Raw genomic sequence first — 18,517 nt, forward strand, 5'->3', positions numbered from 1 at the left:
AAAGTTGAATTTTTATTTAACAATCTAACGTTGCTGACAGTTATTCAACTCTGATAATGTTCACTATTGTTATTCATCATATAAACAAAGAACTTTCATATCATCAGCATGCTGCTTAGTCCCTCAGTCGTGTCCAACTCTTTGTGACCCCATGAACAGTAGCCCACCAGGCTCCTCTATCCATGGGATTCTCCAGGCAAGAATACTGGAGTGGGTTGCCATTTCCTTCTCCAAGCATCAGCATGGTTCATCAAATTTTGATAACTCAGAAAAAATGCACTAATAAAAGTCTTGCATAGTGCTTGGTTTTTTTAAAAATGGCTTTCATTTTTACCATATTCTGCAAATAAGATTTATCATGTTAGAGTTATGAGCTGATTATGTGATGTCTGCATCTCGATAAATTATTCCTAGCTGTCTACTTATGTGCAGTATGTGTGGTTTATTGCAGAGAGTAAAGCTGAGAAGAATTCCAATACACATGTTCATGTAGGGGCTATATACATGGCTAGTCAGTGTATATAAAGGTTTTTTTGTACCCTGTCCCTAGTGTCTTGGCATTACTTTTATTATGTCTGCAGTACTCATGTAGATGAAATGCCACAACACATTCTTTTACTATTGTAGCCTCAATCGGCCGTTTTTTTTTTTTTTTTTAAGAGAAAGCAATTACCATCATAAAAATTCCTTACTGGGGAACTTTCCATATTGCGTTATCATTCCATGAGTCTAATAATAGTGGAATATAAAGAAAAAAATGTTATAATACTAAAATATCTAAAAAAGGCTCTTGAGGTCTCTATAATGAGAAAACACCAAAGTCTGGAGGAGGAGAAAGAAGGAAAAAAAGAAGTAAAGTCAAGTTTTTTAGACACCTGGTATTTGTTAGAGATTTATAAATCATTGCTTAGCTAATTTGCAAATCACATGCACCTTTACTAATGTCTAAACACAGTTAAAGAACTTTCAGTCTGTTATCTATTGGGAGAATGCTAATGCCTATAATTGGTCATTGCCTGACCTTTATGTATTTATTTCTATCCTGGTAGCCCTGTCTGCCTAAAAGCTAATTCTGTGTTTTCTGTGAAATCTTGCAGTGGTGTTATCAGGGAGATTGTGTTCCTTTTGGCACTTGGCCCCAGAGCATAGATGGGGGCTGGGGTCCCTGGTCACTATGGGGAGAGTGCAGCAGGACCTGCGGGGGAGGCGTCTCCTCATCCCTAAGACACTGTGACAGTCCAGCGTAAGTAGCTAAAGTAAGCCGGAGCCAACAAAAAGACACAGTTGGAAATGATTCAAAGCTGTGGTTTCACATGTTATCTGTAAAAACGTTTTGCCAGTGAGCCAAGTGCTTTCTTCAGAACAAGCAATAGGCACAGGAAAGTGGAGGAGCCTTGTTAGACAGACTTTCTTTTTCTTCTTTTCACCTTACTGTGTAACTAAAAAGAAAAGAAAAGCATTGTGTGTGTATCTATCCCAGGTACAGCCAGACTTTTCATCTAGTAATAATCAGATAGATTTCCTCCTCCAAAAACTACTGAATTATGGATGAAACCAGGTCTGGTCTTAGCTACATTACCATTATTCCCAGGAAACCTAAGGTCTTTTCACATGTCACATAAAATTATTACTGCTACATTAGTATTAAAAAGACCAATGAGAGCACTTCAAGGGTTGAAATGCCTTGATTCGCATCACAAATCACAATGAAAAGAATACTGCCCATGTGTTAAAATAGTTTCCATTCACATGCCCCCATTAATCATCTTCCGGAACTGCCACCACTTTTCTCCTCATGACTGTTTCATGCAGGTCAGACTGCTCCTCTCCCACCACTCTTTCTCTAGCCAGAGCCCCCTGGCATAAAGCCAGCCCAGCCGTATTCCTTGCTAAGCTGTATTGCTTTTCCCTCCCACCAGTGCCCATTACAGGTGGATGATTTCTCTAGTTGGTCTTTTGTGTCCTGCCAGAGACTAAACTGCTCCTTAGCTGCTTCATGTCAAGTGCTCCCATTTTTGTCTAGAATTCAATTATTTGGTGCAAAATGATGTTATGATATTACCTCTGCTTTCTCCCCCTGCTGGGGTAAAAAAATGCTCTATTTTTATTATTTCCTACTTTAACTTATTATCTCTGTCTTTGGTTCCTCCCTCTAAATGTGTTTTCTCTTTTCTTCTTTTTCAGTTTGAAATTGTTTCCCTTTGTATTGCTTCGGTTTTTTCATTTTGTTAAACTGAGCTCACTGTCACCCACTCATAAACAGCAGTGCCACCACTATTCCCACTACCTTGTTTTTGTCTGACCAACCCATTTCTCCCATCCTGGCTCAAGCTGGGCCATTTTTTCCCCTTGTTTAAAGTCAGCATTCACTGGCATTTAAAATATATTCAAAGTATAACTTTAATTATCTCATTTGTAATTAATATCAATGAGATAATTGATAACTTAATAAATTGATAATAGTTATCAGTGAACCAAAATTATACTTGAGACGATCTTTTTAAAACAAGTACAGAATAATGAAGTTCAGCTCCAAGCTACTATAATTTAATAACCAAAAGTATAAAACCCTATGGTAATAAATAATATACCAAAATACTTAAGAGAATGACTTGGACCACTTTTGAAACAACAAGTTAGTTTTTTCTATTTAAATATTACATGCCAAAATAATAGCATGTGACTTTCTCTAATGTAAAATACTCCAGAAATTGATTTATGTAAAACAAGTATTTAACACCCTAATTGAATGTACTATAAAGTACATTATAATATATAATAGTACAAGTGTATCTGATTTATTTAATTCTTTTAAACTTTATTTAATATTTGAAATAAGATAGAAATTTATTTCTGCATTATATACTCTGAACTGAAGCTATTTCCAGAAAGTTATTTAGTGTCTTCTCCTTATTTCTAGTCTGTAAAAACAAACTTTCCACTTCCTACTTGATAAACATATAGTATCAGATTATGTGTTTTGTTGAATATGATTAAAATGGCTTTTCATTATAAATTATTTTTAAACTCATGGTGTTGAACTGAATACCTGTTTACTGTGTTAATTAGAAACTACATTGATTTAACACATTTTCTTAAAAATGTATGTATCATCACAGTTAATAGCCTTATAAAATTACTCATAGTAAATTGTCTTAATTTTTGTTTGACAACCATAATCATTATTGCTATCACCATGATTATTATTTTAATAACTAATAAAATGTCAAATTTTTTATTTTCTTAAATGTCAGTATGTTTCCATCAAGCAATTTATGTACTCAATATATTCACATGTTAAACAAAATGTGTTTTCAGACCTTCAGGAGGTGGAAAATATTGCCTTGGGGAAAGGAAACGGTATCGCTCCTGCAACACAGATGTAAGTAAAACCAAATTCGGCTATGAAAAGTTAGCTTACATTTCCCCTAGAGCAGGGAAATTTTTTAAACTGTGAGCTAGTTTGATCAGAAATCCATGTGTGTGAGGGTCACATGAATTTTTGAAATTGGATAGAACCAGCCTTTTAGGTCCATCAATTCTATCGACAAGAGTCAAGAGGAAGCTCCAGCACTAGGAGCAAATATGCTTTCCTGAAAAGGAATCAAGATAGAGACACACACACCTTGAACTTCCTAGCCCCTCATTACTCACAACCTTGCCACCATTATCTTTCTTGAGTTCGAGAAATAACGATTAATCTTATTATGGCTTTTATTCCATTTTATGTTTGCCACTTCAAGAAGTCCCAGACTTCCACATCATTCCTCATCTCTTTCCATTCAATTCCATAAATCTTTGCATATCCCTGCTGTTTCCTATCCCTTCCGAACCACTGAAACTCTTCTGTGCTCCCAGACACTCGTGATTCATCATCAGCACAATCCCTTATATCTTGAAGTCTCCGAATTTTCTTTCCTTTTACCTTCTTGTTCTAATGGAAACTGGCTTTCCCCTGAAGATACTGCTTCCTTCGCAGGCCTCTAAAGTTAAGGACTTGTGTTTTCTCCCCTAGCCCATGAATGACTGGGCCTGGAATTGAATTGACTATCTTCTTTATATCTTATTAGTGTGTGTTAATTGCTCAGTTCAGTTCAGTACAGTCACTCAGTTGTGTCCAACTTTTTGCAACCCCATGAATCGCACCATGCCAGGCCTCCCTGTCCATCACCAACTCCCGGAGTTCACTCAAACTCAAGCCCATCAAGTCGGTGATGCCGTCCAGCCATCTCATCCTCTGTCGTCCCCTTCTCCTCCTGCCCCCGACCCCTCCCAGCATCAGAGTATTTTTCCAATGAGTCAACTCTTCGCATGAGGTGGCCAAAGTATTGGAGTTCCAGCTTTAGCATCATTCCTTCCAAAGGTCACCCAGGGCTGATCTCCGTTAGAATGGACTGGTTGAATCTCCTTGCAGTCCAAGGGACTCTCAAGGGTCTTCTCCAACACCACCGTTCAAAAGCATCAATTCTTCGGTGCTCAGCTTTCTTCACAGTCCAACTCTCACATCCATACATGACCACTGGAAAAACCATACCCTTGACTAGACGGACCTTTGTTGGCAAAGTAATGTCCCTGCTTTTGAGTATCCGTCCAAGGAGTAAGCGTCTTTTAAATTCATGGCTGCAGTCACCATCTGCAGTGATTTTGGAGCCCCGCAAAAAATAAAGTCTGACACTGTTTCTACTGTTTCCCCATCTATTTCCCGTGAAGTGACGGGACCAGATGCCATGATCTTCATTTTCTGAATGTTGAGCTTTAAGCCAACATTTTCACTCTCGTCTTTCACTTTCATCAAGAGGCTTTTTAGCTCCTCTTCACTTTCTGCCATAAGGGTGGTGTCATCTGCATATCTGAGGTTATTGATATTTCTCCCGGCAATCTTGATTCCAGCTTGTGCTTCCTCCATCCCAATGTTTCTCATGATGTACTCTGCATAGAAGTTAAATAAGCAGGGTGACAGTATACAGCTTTGACGTACTCCTTTTCCTATTTGGAACCAGTCTGTTGTTCCATGTCCAGTTCTAACTGTTGCTTCCTGACCTGCATACAGATTTCTCAAGAGGCAGCTCAGGTGGTCTGGTATGCCCATCTCTTTCAGAATTTTCCACAGTTTATTGTGATCCACACAGTCAAAGGCTTTGGCATAGTCAATAAAGCAGAAATAGATGTTTTTCTGGAACTCTCTTGCTTTTTCCATGATCCAGTGGATGTTGGCAATTTGATCTCTGGTTCCTCTGCCTTTTCTAAAACCAGCTTGAACATCAGGAAGTTCACGGTTCACGTATTGCTGAAGCCTGGCTTGGAGAATTTTGAGCATTACTTTACTAGCATGTGAGATGAATGCAATTGTGCAGTAGTTTGAGCATTCTTTGGCATTGCCTTTCTTTGGGATGACCTTTTCCAGTCCTGTGGCCACTGCTGAGTTTTCCAAATTTGCTGGCCTATTGAGTGCAGCACTTTCACAGCATCATCTTTCAGAATTTGAAATAGCTCAACTGGGATTCCATCACCTCCATTAGCTTTGTTCGTAGTGATTATTTATAAGGCAACTCTCTGCGACCCTGTGGACTGTACCCCACCAGGCTCCTCTGTCCATGGGATTCTCCAGACAAGAGAAATTCTCCATTTCCTGCTCCAGGGGATCTTCCCCACCAAGGGATTGAACCTGCATCTGTTGCATCTCCTGCATTGCAGGCGGATTCTTTCCCACTGTGCCACCAGGGAACTCCATACCCAGTCATATATCTTATTACTCCTTCCTTTCTCAGATCTAAAAAGACAGCTTTTAAGTTTTTATCGTATCATGAGACTATTACTCACATTCCCACACTATTCCTCATTCATATGCTTTCTGTGTTTCCTGTGTCACCTGCATTGCAGGTGGATTCTTTACCACTGAACCATCAGGAAAGTTGTCCCCTATCTTTCCCTGGATTATTCTAAATAGCTTTTTCAGTGAATTTCCCAATATTACTATTGCTCCCTACAGTGCTCAATGTGAGAGGCAGAGTTTCAGTGTATTTTACCCAACACCTTTCAGTGGCTCTCTGTTTTATTTAAATCCAAACTCGTACCAAGGTCTGCAAGGCCTGCACAATCTGGCCTTCTGCTACTTCTCTGAACTCATCTTTTACTGTTTTCCTTCTTATTCCCCCTGCTGTAGGCCCACGGCCTCCCTCCTTGTATATGCCAGGCATGCTCCCACCTTAGGTCTTTTGCAGTGGCTGTTCTCTTTGAATTGTATACTCTTCCAACCCAGATATCTACATTACTAACTCCCTAACCTCATCTTTACTCAACTGATCATCTTCTCAGTGAGGCCTAATCTGAATACTGAATTTAAAGTTGCAACCCTCCCTTCTCCCTACAACCCTGGGATTCCTAATCTTCCTTACCCTGCTCTATTTCTCCTCATATTATTGCTAACACACTCTTATTTATAGCTTATGATATTTAGTTCTATTAATTTATTTTTAATAATACGTGTAGTTTCAATTTAATAATTAGATGTAGCTTCAGTTACAATGATTGTATTAAATTTTCAGCATTAATTAACAAGTAACTGAGTGCCTACTTTTATTAGACTGTACTAAAGTAAGAGAGTCTATGCCTTCAAGGATTTTATAATTTCTTAGGAAGTCACAGAAAATCACAGGGCAGGATGACAAGTGATATGATAGAATAAGTATGGAATGCTATAAAAACTGGAGAAGGTAATGGCACCCGACTCCAGTACTCTTGCCTGGAAACTCCCATGGATGGAAGAGCCTGGTAGGCTTCCGTCTATGGGGTCACACAGACTCGGACACGACTGAGCGACTTCCCTTTCACTTTTCACTTTCACACATTGGAGAAGGAAATGGCAACCCACTCCAGTGTTCTTGCCTGGAGAATCCCAGGAACGGGGGAGCCTGGTGGGCTGCCGTCTCTGGGGTCGCACAGAGTCAGACACGACTGAAGTGACTTAGCAGCAGCAGCAGCAGCTATAAAAACATGTGGAATTGGCACATAGCCTAATTAGGGAGTTAAGGATTTCTTCCCATAGGAAGCTAAAGACCTGAAGGGCAAATTGGAAAAGAAAAGAAGGAAGAGACATTGAGAGCTTTCTAGGCACAAATAAAATTAAGTGCAAAGTGTGTAGGTTAAAATTTAGGCTCAGATTTATGCTTTAGATGAAAATGGGTTAGAGAAAGGTGAGACTACAACAGAACAGCAAACAAATCAAGAAAATTTAAGGATACTGGTGAGTCATCCACTGTACACTAGGGAATGACAATGGAGTCTATAAAGAGGGCTAGCAGGGAGAAAATTAGATATATAACTTTGAAAAATCCATAAAAGTTACTGAAGCAAGGTTGCAGGATAAACAGGGTGAAAGAGATAGCAAGCAAGTCAGGGGATCCAAGAATGGAATGTATTAATATTTGAATTTAAGATGTGAGAAGTGAGACTGTTCTCACTGTGGTCAGCTCTAGAGTGTGATCATGGGAGTGCATGCCCAATGTTGAATGGAGGTCAAGGAGTTCAAGGACTGTTAAGGGTAGGGAGTTTGGGGAGTCTTCTATGTGGGTGACGTTAGGACTTGAAGCATATAATAAAACTGTGAAGTACATATGAAGCTCTTTAACCAGTGACGGGAAATGGTCATCATGAGGTTAGTAAAAAGCAGTGATGAAACCAAATAGTGATTTGGATGAATAACGTAAATCTCAGAAAATAGAGGTTTTATGCATGAGAAGAAGAAGGGAGTCCTACTGTATATTAGACTGTGTTAGGTAGGAGTGTGAAAGCCAAACCCATCTCTCAATCCCCATCTATTTCTGTTATATAGTTGTAGAGGTGGGCCCACATTTTGGGCCTAATAACATAAGTGCTATATAATATGAATAATGTATGGTAAGGTAATAAAAAAACAGATAAAGACACGCCAGACACACATTTTACCCATGTTTTATAAGCTCAGATTTTTTATAAAGCTTGCTATTGGTCGCTTGACATTTCTATTAGTATCCCTGTCTTCTGTTTCAGCTTTCAGCAAATATTAAGGAGATATATTTAACATATATATATATAATGGATATGCAAATAATGTTTTTTCATTAATCTTGTCTCTACTAGTTCAGAATTTGAGACATATAAATTACCACACCAAAACTTATTTTCATGCTATCCAAGTTAATAAAGCTATCTGAGCATAAATTGTGGAAGCTGGAGCCTTTTAAAATTTAATCTAATACATGAAAATTTAAACTTTCTAGGCACATAATCTAGCCCAGCACTGTCCAAGATAATGTTCCTCAATGATGGAAATATTCTATATATGCACTGTCCAATGCATAGTCAAATTAGCTGATGAACACTTGAAATTCATCTAGTGCAACAGAAGAACAGAATATTTAATTAATTTAATTTAAATAGCCACATGTGGCTAGTGACAGCTGTATTGGACAGCACAAAGCTAGTCTAGCTTTGCAGTAGAAAACTAGTTATTATAAAGAAGATTGTATTTGTTATTCCCAAATTTCTAATTTATCCTTCTCCCTTCTTCTTTTGCTAACCTTAGGTTTTTTTTTTCTATGTCTGTTGAGTCTATTTTTGTTTTGAAGGACCTACTGTATAGCACAGAAGATTATATTCAATATCTTGTAATAACCTATAATGAAAAAGAATCTGAAGAAGAATATATATAGATAGATAGGTATAACTGAATCACTTTGCTGTACACCTGAAGCATTGTAAATATAAAATTTAAAAAAAATAATAAAAAAGACTATAAATAGTATGGATAAAATTCTTTAATCAAATCAATCTTAGTTCATTTTAGAAACAAATGTGAAACTTCTGTTTTTGGTAATGACATTACTGTGACAGAAAAATTTTTTTAGATTGCTGAATAAGATATTTTTTTAACATTTTAAAATCAGCAAAGAGCTGACCAGATAGTAAGGAAAATATCCTAAGGTCATATTTTTTTTAAAGGAAACTGAAAAGCATCAAAAAGGGAGCAACAGAACAACTAAGGTACTTTTCCCTGACAATATTCAGAGGAAGAGAAGAGATAAAGTACGCCTGTGTGTCTTTCTTAAGTATATGACAGGTTTTTACCAAAGCTTCTTCCCTGCTTCTTCAGCAGACTTCCTTCATGTTTTGTTGGTCAAGACGCCACATGCCCACCCTTAACCCAGTCACAAGCAAAAGGAATGATATTACCATAACTGGTTTCAACTAATCCAGATAAGTCCTTAAAATGGGGTTAGAGTCATCCTCTCTGAGAAGTAGATTCCTGAGAAAAAATTAGAATTCTGTTTAGAAAAGGCAGAGGAGCCAGAGATCAAATAGCGAACATTCGCAGGATCATAGAGAAAGGAAGGGAATTCCAGAAAAACATCTACTTCTTCTTCATTGACTATGCTAAAGCCTTTGACTGTGTGGACCATAACAAACTGTGAAAACTCTTTAAGAGATGGTAATATGTGACCATCTTACCTGTCTCCTGAGAAACCTGTATGTGGGTCAAGAACAACAGTTAGAATCAAACATGGAACAACTGACTGGTGCAAAATTGAGAAAGGTGTACGACAAAGCTGCATATTGTCACCCTGTCTATTTAACTTATATGCAGAGCATGTTATGCAGAATGCCAGGCTGGATGAGTTACAAGCTGGAATCAAAATTGCCAGGAAAAATATCAACAACCTCAGATATGCAGATGATACCACTCTAATGGCAGAAAGTGAAGAGGAACTAAAGAGCCTCTTGATGAAGGTGAAAGAGGAGAGTGAAAAAGCTGGCTTAAAACTCAATATTAAAAAAACTAAGATCATGGCATCCAGTCCCATCACTTCATGGCAAATAGAAGGGAAAAAGGTGGAAGCAGTGACAGATTTCCTCTTATTGGGCTCTAAAATCACTGTGGATGGTGACTGCAGGCATGAACTTAGAAGATGATTGGAAGGAAACCTAGACAGTGTATTAAAAAGCAAAGACATCACTTTGCCAACAAAAGTCTATATAGTCAAGGCTATGGTCTTTCCCTGGTGGCTTAGTGGTAAAGAATCCGTCTGCCAAGCAGGAAACTCAGGTTTGATCCCTGATTCAGGAAGATCTCCTGGAGAAGGAAATGTCACTATACTTGCCTGGGAAATCCCATGGGCAGAGGAGCCTGGAGGGGTACAGTTCCTGGAATCGCAAAAGAGTTAGACACGAGTTAGCGACTAAACAATAATGGTCTTTCTAGTAGTCGTGTACGGATGTGAGAGTTGGACCATAAAGAAGGTTGAATGCCAAAGAATTGATACTTTCAAACTGTGATGCTGGAGAAGAGTCTTGAGAATCCCTTGAATAGCAAGAAATCAAACCAGTCAAGCTTAAAGGAAATCATTAGAAGGATTGATGTGAAGCTGAAGCTCCAATACTTTGGCCATCTGATGCAAAGAGCTGACTCATCAGAAAAGACCCTGATGCTGCAAAAGACTGAAGACAGAAAGAGAAGAGGACAACAGAGGGCGAGATGGTTGGATGGCATCACCAATTCAATGAACATGAACCTGGGCAAACTCTGGGAGATGGTGAAGGACAGGGAAGCTTGGCATGCTGCAGTCCAGGGGGTCTCAAGGAGCCGGACACGACTCGGTGACTGAACAACAACAAGCAAGCAAGAAAGTAGGGAGTGATAGACGTTGAGTATACCTCAGATTCTGCATCAGAGCTCATCTAGTTTCTATCTTTCAGCAACAAAAGTAGTAGCAGCAGTAACAGGACTAGTACTAATAGCAATACCAGTAGTACCAGCAGCAACAGTAGTAGTAATAGTTGTAGCTGCTGCTAACATTTATTGAGCACTTTCTACATACTAGACCTATTATTTTAACCATATTTTCTGTACTCACCACTCCTCAGCAGTGAGTTGACTTGTAGGATAATTTTAATTTCCATTTGTTCAATAGAAATCTAGAAAAACTATGCTATAAGCTTATATTATAGTCTGTTTTTTTACAGCCTTGTTTCTACAACACAAATTAGTTGATAAGTGATTTATTTCGTGCCACTAAGAAATACAGCAAAATACATTACTGAAGTCAAAATACATTTTGACTTTATACAGCTGAATAGCAGATGAAATTATGAAAGTATGATAACACATTTATAAGAGACTTGGAAAATTTAGAACAAGGTAATATATATTTCTACTATATATCAAACTTATTTTTTAAGTAGATAAGTTAAGATTTTTTTAGTTGGAGTTTCAATATCAAACTCTCAAAAATTAATAAGATAAATAATACAGAAAAGTGGAAGGGCATAGTAGACCTGAAAAACATCATGAACCAATTCAACATAATTAAAATTTATACAATTTTCTTACAACCTTAGGATACAAATTATATTCAGGTTCCCATAGACACTAAACTAGGAGACACTGGAACATATCCATGGACATAAAACAAGGTGCAAAAATTTCATTGTCTAAAGGTATTGAAATCATACAGAATCTGTTCTCTTATCACTGTAGAATTATGTTAGAAGTCAATATCAAAAGATATTTGAAAACAACCCACATATTTTCAAGTGTTATGTGACATTTAGCAAGAGAGATCTTTGACTTAGCCATTGAAAGCCACAATAAAGTTAGAAGACTGAAAAAAGAGATGGTGGTTGCAGAGAAGAAAACATTTAAATGAGAAATTAATATCAAAGATACCTTAAAAGCCCCACGTATTTAAAAAATTAAATGTTCACTTTTAAATGATGGGTATGTCTAAGAAGCTATTGATATAGCAAGCAATATTAGAAAATATTTGTAATGGAATAAAAATGAGAATTTACCAGAATTTGTTGCATGCAGCTGAAGCTGCTTAATGCAGCTAAATACAAAGTGAAATCTTGAATAAGGTATGAAAACAAATAATGGCCACTACCATAACATTCTGTGAAATTGAAACAAAATTTGCACATTAGTTAATAATACTATATGACATTAATTTCCTGGTTTTTTTTTTTTTTAACAACAGTATTTCCTTATATTCTTAGAACTGGATTAGAAGTTTCCAGCCTCATTCAAATTTTCTTTTAAAGATCACTAAGATAGTAAACTTTCTAATCTTTTAACAGTTATATTAGATGCCAGAATACATGAAACTATATCAAACTTTTGAGTGAATATAAATTAGAAATTAAGCATTCTTTTCATACTAAGTCAAACAAGTGGAATCAAAATGTCATAAATTTTTTTAGCTAGGCCAAAATTCATAGGTTTTCTAATATATATATTATATTTTACATACTATTTATATATGTGTGTGTGTACAAAAGCATTTCTACTACTCTTGATGAAGGCTTGAGAAAGAACAACAAAAAGAGATATAAAAATTGGAAAACATAAACTAAATGAAATGAGAGTACTGCATATGAAATAGAATAAGTGAAACAAACTAGATAAAATCATCATATAGTCCAGTCGTTTTTAAACATGGATGCTCATTAGAAACACATCTGGAACTCTGGAGAAAAAAAAGCAATACCTGGACACTTGTATTTTTCAAAAATATCAAGATAATTCTGATATGCATCTGGATTTTTAAAAAGTGATTACCAGTTTTCCTTTTAAATGATAGTTTTAGTGATATAGAATTATATTATTTTCTGTTGACCAATCATAATACAATGTTATTAAGCAGATAATAGTTTAATAATCACAGTAGTAAAAGACATTTATCAGTTTTCACAATCAATAGTCAGACAGAAAAGGTAATTACAGTTGCAAGCTATAATGGAGACATGGTTAACCTAACAATGTAAAATGATTACATATAATTTGGGGGTTGTGGTAAGTGGAAGTACATACATACACATGTCTCATCCACCCATCCAGCTTATGTCTTTTGTTGGTACTTTTAATCCATTTCTATTTAAGATAATTATCGATATGTATGAGCTTATTACGATTTTGTCAATTTTCTTGTGTTTATTTTGTGTAGGTCTTTTACTTCTCTTATGTTTCTTGAAAGAGGCAACTTAGAGAATCTCAGTCTGTAAGATTTTTAAATAAAGCGAGCTGTAAAATTGGTCTGACCACTCTCAGCAGCAGCATGACCAGCCTACAGGCCAAAGCTATCACACAATAGACCCTGAGGCTGGCTGTCTACATCAGGGCGTATTAGATGTGTAGTATGTTCCCTGTGTTAGGAACCTCTGGCATCTAGACAAAGATTCTTTCTATGATATTCACATCATGATTTCTAGGACAGAACGGTAGGTAGAGACAATAGCTGTGGCAGGAACAATGAATATGCTTCTTGCCTTGAAGCTACTGAGAAACTAAGGGATTGAACCCAGGTCTCCCACATTGCTGGCGGATTCTTTACCAGCTGAGCCACAAGGGAAGCCCTAGAAGGCATCTGTTAAAGACAGGATAATTAGATGAAGTTTGGTCTCATCATTAAACAGGAACTTCAAGAGAATATCTGGAATCATAAACTAATCTAATAGACATGGTCTTACGGAACTTGGTTTTGGAGAGCAGAGCTTTATTGAAGCTGTGATGCTGAGGGTTCACTGGTTGAGGACAGTTGCCCTCTTTGGACTTAAATGATTGATAAGGTCCTGACAGTGTTTATAAATGAGCACAGGTAGGAGCTAACATGATTATCCAGTAGTGCCATTATGAGAAATAAAGATCCAGATATGTACTCAGTCTTCTGAAAGTGTTTACTTAAGTATTGCTAAAAAAATACTTTATTTTGTATATGGAATCTCCTTTTTATTGGAATAAAAGAATACTGACTGTTAAGCAGGCATTTCTGCTTTCCTGAGAAACTTTTCACTGCAGTCACTTAAAACTATTACATAAAATGTTCTAAGAGGGTAAAAATTGGTGTACATAGTATTTTAAGTAGAAGAATTTATATATCAGTGTGTTAAATATCAAACGATTTTTGTTATGAGTGAAAAATATACCTACATTAAGGTTATAAGCCAAACTTTCTATCAAAGCCTAAAGAGGAAATATTAGCTACAGTATAAAGAACTTTTCTACATTTCTAAAAAGAGCGTTCTGGTATTGTTAGCTATTTTCCAGAAACTCCTTAAGTTTTTCTTTCCATACTATTTGTGATTTGCCTGTCTGCGTGAAAATGTGACTAGGATAGAACTTCTGGTGAAAAACCTAAGCTCCACCTTGGTTTGGATGAAATCATATTATTCTTACATCTTGAGCATCTCATTTCCTCCTTTATTTTATGCATCAAAACTATAAAAAAATTATGGAGACTAAGGATTTTCCAGTTCACCTGTGGTCTGTTCTAAAATTTAAGCATAGGTTATGTAGTACATGGGTGTTTTTTTGGTCAGCTTTGCTAGAGGTGCACGCTGTCTGCAGTTCTTTACTTCCATTCATTGCTTAAGGTCAGTTAAATGGTGTTATTGCCTTGGTTGTGATACACAGGAAAAGTATAGCCTATATTCAGAGGTAAAACTATAGTGAAAGAAGTATGGACTTTGGATTAGAATTGACTTAAATTTAATCCTGGTTGTTACTATTTTACCCTGGCAAGATACCTAACATCACTAAATTTTTAAGGAACGCCTGTATAAATAGAGTATAATTATATCAAACTTGCTGATCTGTTTGAGAATTAAAAGAAGTAACACTTTAATTAGGCTTCCCAGGTGGCTCAGTGGTAAAGAATCCACCAGCCAATGCAGGAGACACAGGAGATGACGGTTTGATCCCTGGATTGTGAATATCCCCTGGAGTAGAAAATAGCAACCTACTCCATTATTCTCACCTGGAAAATTCCATGGATAGAGGAGCCTGGCAGGCTGCAGTCCATGGGGTCACAAAGAGTCATGTGTGACTGAGCACACACACTTTAAAACATCTAGTGCTTAATCTGTACTCAATCAGTGCAGCTATTACTGTACACATTTATGTTTTAGAGATTACAAAGTACTTTTATATATTTTTAAAAGTACTCATTAAATCTTCAAATCACTTTTATAATAGGGAAAGACAGGGTTGGTGTTTTGTTTTGTTTTGTTTTTCTGACCTTGCTGCGTGGCATGTGGGATCTGGGAACCTGTGCCCCCTGCATTGGAAGCACAGGTCTTAACCATTAAACTGCCCAGAAAAGTGCCTTGTTTGTTTTTTAAATATTTTTAAATGAGGAACTAAAGCTTAGCAATAGGCTAGTGCCGTGGAAAGGATTCAATAAGGCATAGAATTTCCAGATGCTGCTCTAGCCTTCTTTAAAAAGATGGAGCCTTTGGGAGGTGGGTGTGGCAAAGTAAGCTCTGAGTTTAGTCACCTTTGACATTGTCTTACTTCCAGTCTAACCTTAACGTGCAGCAGAACCAGATAGCTGAGAAAATTATGAAACTACAGACCTTGCCCCCAGGGAAAGGTATGGGGTAAGTGATGACAAAGTACAGAGTTGCTCTATTAACTAACAGTGTTATAACTGTGTCCCAAGTTATAATTAGAAAGCAAACGTGTATCAACCACATTATTCTTATAAGTATACTTCAATATACTTATAAAAGTTTACTTTCATGTATACATATGTATGTATGTGTCTATATATATATATATATATATGATGGCAAAAAATAGCAGAAGCAGTGTCATTAACCTTTAGGTTAGTATGAATTTTATAGTGTGTATCTTGTTTTGAGAAATAAAGACTAGCTTTAAGCATAGAAAAAAACTTGCTTGTTTATTTTGTTCTTTAAAGAGACATTTCTAAAATCACACAGTAAAAATTTGATTCTTAACATTTTTACAGGCTTAGAGAAAAGGGTCATGCTATGGATAGAAGACATTTAAATAAAATACAGGCTATACAAGGCATATTAAAACAGCTTTAATTTTGAAAACTTGTATAAGAGACTATAATATCAAACATGAGATTGAGACTTAAATTTTTCTAGACAATGTAGGATTATCAGACTTTTGTTTTCTTCGAAAGTAAAAGTATAGCGAAATTGCTCTCATAAAACCAGGAACTATTTGGGAGAGAAAAGATGAGAAGTTTACTTTTAAACTGGGATTGATATTCCAGTGTTCATCACAGCACTGTTTACAATAGCCAGGACATGGAAGCAACGTAAATGTCCATCGTCAGACAAATGGATAAGAAAGCTGTGTAATATTCCACACAATGGAATATTACTCAGCTCTTAAAAAGAATACATTTGAATCAGTTTTAATGAGGTGGATGAAACTGGAGCCTATTATACAGAGCGAAGTAAGTCAGAAAGAAAAATACCAATACTGTATATTAATGTATATATATGGAATTTAGAAAGATGGTAATGATGACCCTATATGCGAGACAGCGAAAGAGACACAGATGTAAAGAAGAGACTTTTGGACTCTGAGGGAGAAAGCAAGGGTGGGATGATTTAAGAGAATAGCATTGAAACATGTATATTATCATATGTGAAACAGATCGCCAGTCCAGGTTCCATGCATGAGACAGGGTGCTCAGGGCTGGTGCACTGGGATGACCCAGAGGAATAGGATGAGGAGGGAGGTAGGAGGAGGGTTCAGGATGGGGAACACATGTACACCCATGGCTGATTCATATGAATGTATGGCAAAAACCACCACAATATTGTAAAGTAATTAGCCTCCAGTTAAAGAAAAAACTGGGGTTGAAATGATTTATTACATATATTGAACACTAAATTTAACCTTGGAAATGCCTTTGTGATGTTTTTAATGAGATAATAAAACAGTTCCTGATAATTAAGAAATCAGTAATTTTGTTTGGAACTTATAAGAGAGGCATGCGGTATCTTTATGTATATGACACCTGTCTGGGTGAATGAACAGAAATATGTCCCTTTTTTACAATCCCATGTCAAGTGCATGCCTTGCTAAGCAAACAAGAGTCAGAATCCAACCTCCACTTCTGCTTCTTCAAGTAATAGGATATAAGTGCCTAAAAATATGTTTCTATTGTGGAGAGAAAGAACATTAAATTTGGGCAATGTATAAAGTTGGTCTAGTGTAATAGTGAGGAGATACAAGTGCATTTGGCATGCATGTAAGAAAGAAAGAAAAAACAGAAGGTGGAAAAGAGAAAAGGCCAACAGAATGCTCATTTTGCTGTTTTTCCTGAAGCTATAGGAATCCTCCTGTCTTCCTAGCCTTCCCATCTCTTTTAGGAAAAAACAAGGAAAGGGAAAAGGGGGGAGAGGACAAAGTTTTTATTCTCAGCTTGCTTCTCACTCTTTATTACCCATAAGACAGAGGAAGTAAAGAGTCTCTTGCTGAGGGTGAAAGAGGAGAGTGGAAAAGCTGGCTTAAAACTCTGTGTTCAAAATCATGGCATCCAGTCCCATCACTTCATGGCAAATAGGTGGGAAAAAAAGTGGAAACAGTGACAGACTGTATTTTCTTGGGCTCCAAAATCACTGCAGCTGCTGAATGCAGCCATGAATTTAAAAGACACTTGCTTCTTGGAAGAAAAGTTATGACAAACCTCGACAGTTTATTCAAAAGCAAAGATATCACTTTGCTGACAAAAGTCTGTATAGTCAAAGCTATGGTTTTTCCATTAATCATGTATAAATGTGAAAGTTGGAAGGCTGAGCGCCTAAGAATGTATGCCTTTGAACTGTGATGCTGGAGAAGACTCTTGAGAGTCCCTTGGACAGCAAGGAGATCAAACCAGTCAATCCTAAAGGAAAACAGTCCTGAATATTCATTGGAAGGGCTGATGCTGAAGCTGAAGCTCCAATACTCTGGCCACCTGATGCAAAGAGCCAACTCATTGGAAAAGACCCTGATGCTGGGAAAGATCGAGGGCAAGAGAAGAGGGCAACAGAGCATGAGACGGTTGGATGGCATCACTGGCTCAATGGACATGAGTTTGAGCAAACTCCAGGAGATGGTGAAGGACAGGGAAGCCTGGTGTGCTACTGTCCATGGGGTCACAAAGAGTCAGACACGAGTGAGTAACTGAACAACAACAAGAAGACTTAATTCAGTATTTGCAGAATTTTCCTCATTTGCAAACATACTGGGATGTATTGCTCTTGAAAGGTAAGGGCATTTGGGGTGTATTTTGCAAACAAAAGAAAGAAGGCACAAAGAGATCCCAGGACTTTCCAAGGTCACCCTATTTTTTGGAATAAAATGAAGATTTCAACTCTAGTAATAGAAAAGTCCCAGGACAGTTTGTCAGCGAAAGCTGAGATTTCTTTTTATAGCACTTTTATGCCCCAATGAGGAGAAAGCAATGGCACCCCATTCCAGTACTCTTGCCTGGGAAATCCCATGGATGGAGGAGCCTGGTGGGCTACAGTCCATGGGGTCGCAAAGAGTCAGACACAGCTGAGTGATGTCACTTTCACTTTTCACTTTCACACATTGGAAAAGGAAATGGCAAACCACTCCAGTGTTCTTGCCTGGAGAATCCCAGGGACGGGGGAGTCTGGTGGGCTGCCGTCTAGGGTTTGCACAGAGTCGGACATGACTGACTCGACTTAGCAGCAGCAACAGCATGCCCCG

At 37.3% G+C, this 18,517-nt stretch overlaps 1 protein-coding gene across 1 annotated transcript in view; it reads left to right on the forward strand.

Annotated features, from left to right (window-relative positions):
- ADAMTS6 (ADAM metallopeptidase with thrombospondin type 1 motif 6) overlaps positions 1-18,517 on the forward strand; it is a 277,466-nt gene that overhangs the window by 176,421 nt on the left and 82,528 nt on the right. Inside the window, exons 12-13 of the mRNA XM_068990700.1 lie at positions 1,098-1,243; positions 3,319-3,382. Of these exons, the coding sequence (XP_068846801.1) occupies positions 1,098-1,243; positions 3,319-3,382 (210 nt within the window). The remainder of the gene's footprint in view (positions 1-1,097; positions 1,244-3,318; positions 3,383-18,517) is intronic.

This window comes from Capricornis sumatraensis, chromosome 18 (assembly GCF_032405125.1).
Source record: "Capricornis sumatraensis isolate serow.1 chromosome 18, serow.2, whole genome shotgun sequence".
NCBI lineage: Eukaryota > Metazoa > Chordata > Mammalia > Artiodactyla > Bovidae > Capricornis > Capricornis sumatraensis.